Below are 3,436 nucleotides of genomic sequence, written 5' to 3' on the forward strand. Positions count from 1 at the left end.
TGGTTCCAAGTTGAAAGAGCAGCAGCACATCTTTGGAGGTTGGAAGCAATCCCATCCGGCGTGATGGCAAGGGTGCCGGAGTTCCAGGCAGCATCAATGACTTCTCTGCAATCATCTCTTTTGGTCCACATCGCCTCAAAATGGAACCTACGATTGCGCTTATTAACCGGGCGAGTGGGGTCTGTGGTGATAAGAATACAATGGTCTGATGTTGATTCAACCAGATGATGCACAATTGGATCCTTGAAATGATTAAGCCACTCAGAGTTAGAAAAGGCTCTGTCCAAACGGAGCAAAATTCTGCTGCTCCCCTCCTTCATATTGCACCAGGTAAAATCAGGGCCACAAAACCCTAAATCCTTAAATCCACATAAATTCACAACTTGCCGGAATTTGTCCATTTGGCATTGAGAACGAAGAGCACCACCTGCTTTTTCAGTCATTGAAAGAATTTCATTAAAGTCACCACAGCAAAACCAGGGAAAATTAAACTGACTATTAAGAAAAGAAAGGAGTTTCTAGGAATCTTCCCTAAGATGAGTCTCAGGATGCCCGTAAAACCCAGTGAACCTCCACAAAAAACCATTGCTAGATTCTGTAATAACCGCATCAATGTGGTAGTCTGAATAGCTCTTAATTTCCAGAACAGTGTCACTGGACCAGAGCAGAGCAAGGCCACCCCTACGTCCCCTACTAGGAACAATAAGTCCATTTGAAAAACCCAGCTTGTACTTAACTTTCTCCATATGCCTGCTAATCAATTTTTTCTCCGAGAGGAAGACGAGTTTGGGATTCCAGCGCCGCAAATAATCACGGAGCGCAAAAACTGTCCGGGGGTTCCCAATTCCCCGGCAGTTCCAGCATAGGGAATTCATTGCTCCCGGCGGTGCTGCTCAGCAGTCACCGTCGATCTCTCAATGTTATTTTGTGCTTCAGTTTGACATGACTCACGTTGTTTCTTCTGGGGCTTGTTTATGTTCTCTGCTAGAAACTCACACGTTGCTGCTCTTTTGGAACCTGAGAGCCTAATTGGACTTTGTTCATTAAGATTAGTGTTTTGAGTTCCCCTTCCTTGGGCTCTAGCAATCCTTTTAATGTTTCTTCTTTTCGGGCTTAAAGAAATGTTGCTGGACTCACTAATAGGTGTGGGACTGTTAATGGGCTTCTTTGAATTTGAAGTGGTGTGGTGGGCTCACTTGCATAGGAGGAATTGTTAATGGATTTCTTTGGGCTGGTTGGTTTATGGGCTTCTAATGCATGCTTATAACAGCCCACGGCAGAAGGCATGGCTTCTGTTTCCTTTCCTGCCTCTACCGGCATTTGGGAGTCACGTGAAAGCTTTTCTAGAGAGGGTGCAGGGCTCAAGGAACGTACCGTGTTGTCGCTTCCCTGTTTTTCCGCTAACAGTGTGTCTAACGTGTAGCCTTGGTCCTGGTTCATGTTATTGGAGCTCGTGTGATTTGACTGGGCTGATGAGAGCCCCATCTTCTCCGATCCCATGCTCGCCGGACTGGTGTTCATCGAAAAAAACCGATTACTAAGGTCCTCATCCATTCGTTCTTCATGCCCACTATTGCTCGCAGCTTTTTGTTTTTCCAAACCTCCCCTGGCTCCATTGTTTGCACAAAGCCAATCTCCATATTGTCTGCTGCATTCAGACCTGTCTTGAGAACTAGAGCAGTGCTTTTCATCATGACCCAATATTCCACAAAGAAAGCAAAAGTTTGGGAGCCTTTCATATTTGAAAGTGACCCAATGTTTGTCTCCTTCCATGTTTACAATGTTTCCACCCCTTCGAAGAGGCTTGTCAATGGGGATGTCCACTCGTATTCGCAAAAATTTTGCTTGTTCCGACAACCAAGAACGTCTATCTTATTCAATATATTTGCCCAACTTGCTGCCAAGATCCTTTCCAACTTCCTCTGTCATACTTTCAAATGGAAGACCCCAAACTTGGATCCAGAGAGGAGAGTGAGTGAAAGAGATGTTTGTTACTGATAAACCTTTCCTCCATCTGCAAAGGAGCAGGAGGTTATTGTCGAAATTCCAGGGACCATTTCTCTCAACCCATTCTAGTTGATAACTTAAGCTAAATTTGAACTGAAAAATATTTTTTCCTACATCAACGATCCGTAAATCCGAACCCATCTTCCAAACTGATCTAAGAGTTGATTTAAAAGCTCTCATGTTTTGGTTTCTGTCAGCTAGAAGCCGGCCAAACAGACTTAGCTTGAACTCTTCTAAGAGGTTTGAGCTGCTAGCGGTTGATATGGAGATTTCTTCTTCTTCCTCTTTAGTAAGTTGGAGATGCTGCAATCCATCAATAACAACTTGTTCCATCTCAATGGCTGTGAAATATCAAGCCCCAAGGGCTACTAGAGACCTAGGCTGGACCCGTATCAGATGAGGGAGTGAGAGACTCGTGCTAGAGCGAGAGAGAGGAGCTCCTACTGAGGGAGAGCTTGAAATAAGCTCTATCTCTCCATCTTAATTCCTGAAAGATAATTTATTAAATTACTTTTGACTTTTTCCATTTGTACCGGTCCTTTTTTTTAATAATAAGATAGAATTGGTCCTTTTTTTTCTAAGTAAGCTATTTAATTTTTTTTTTTTTTTTTGGCTATGTTCTCGTAAGTTTTTTGTTTACGCTCTGTTTGTTTCGCTGGAAAACCTTTTGTAAAGATAGTTTTCCACATTTTCCAGTGTTTGGTAGCACAAAAAAAACCTGGTCAATGGAAAACTATCTTTGGTCAACGGAAAACTCTAATAAAAATAAGGCTTATTTTCTATAAGCTGTTTTCCAAAATATTTTTTTGGAAAACAATCTTTCTTTCATGCATTGCATCTCCTATAAATATTATCTTCGTCTATAGCCATGGGAAACATAATTTTTTGGCGTCTTCTCTCTCTCATGGTAAGTTTTCTCACTTTTTCTCTCTTCTCTTTGCTTTTTCTCTCCTCACACCCTCACCGTCACTAACTCTAGTCTCTCCTCTTTCCATAGATCTCTCTCTTTAACTGTCTCTCTTATCTCTTTTTTCCATGTTTCTCTTCCCCTCTATAACACAATTCTCTTATTAGATTTTTTTTTACTTCACTGATTGATCAATAGCTCCGACTTGCAAAGGAGAACAAATTTTCAGCAGTAATTATTTCATTCCTCTCTACCAAAATCCCAATTTTTTGCTTTGAATTTCAAGCTCGATTTTCTTTTTTCTCTAAGAAATTTTCGATTTGATAGATTCCAGGCAGAAGTTACTTCTTTTTCGTACATAAAGTGCAAAAATAAATAAATAAATAATAATAATAATAGAAGAAGAAGAAGAAAGAATGAAACAAGTAAAATATGAAAATTTTAAACATAGTACCTATATTGCTCTAAATTGCTTTTACTTGGGACAATCTTTACCGTTGATTAATAATATTGTTATATAAT

General features: G+C 40.5%; 1 protein-coding gene across 1 annotated transcript; it reads right to left on the reverse strand.

Annotated features, from left to right (window-relative positions):
- Positions 1-1,872: 1,872 nt before the first annotated feature.
- Positions 1,873-2,340, reverse strand: LOC115980765. Its single transcript, XM_031102985.1, has one exon. The coding sequence runs from the start codon at positions 2,338-2,340 to the stop codon at positions 1,873-1,875; it is 468 nt and encodes a 155-aa protein (XP_030958845.1).
- Between the last annotated feature and the right edge of the window lie 1,096 nt (positions 2,341-3,436).

Source organism: Quercus lobata, chromosome 3, assembly GCF_001633185.2.
Source record: "Quercus lobata isolate SW786 chromosome 3, ValleyOak3.0 Primary Assembly, whole genome shotgun sequence".
NCBI lineage: Eukaryota > Viridiplantae > Streptophyta > Magnoliopsida > Fagales > Fagaceae > Quercus > Quercus lobata.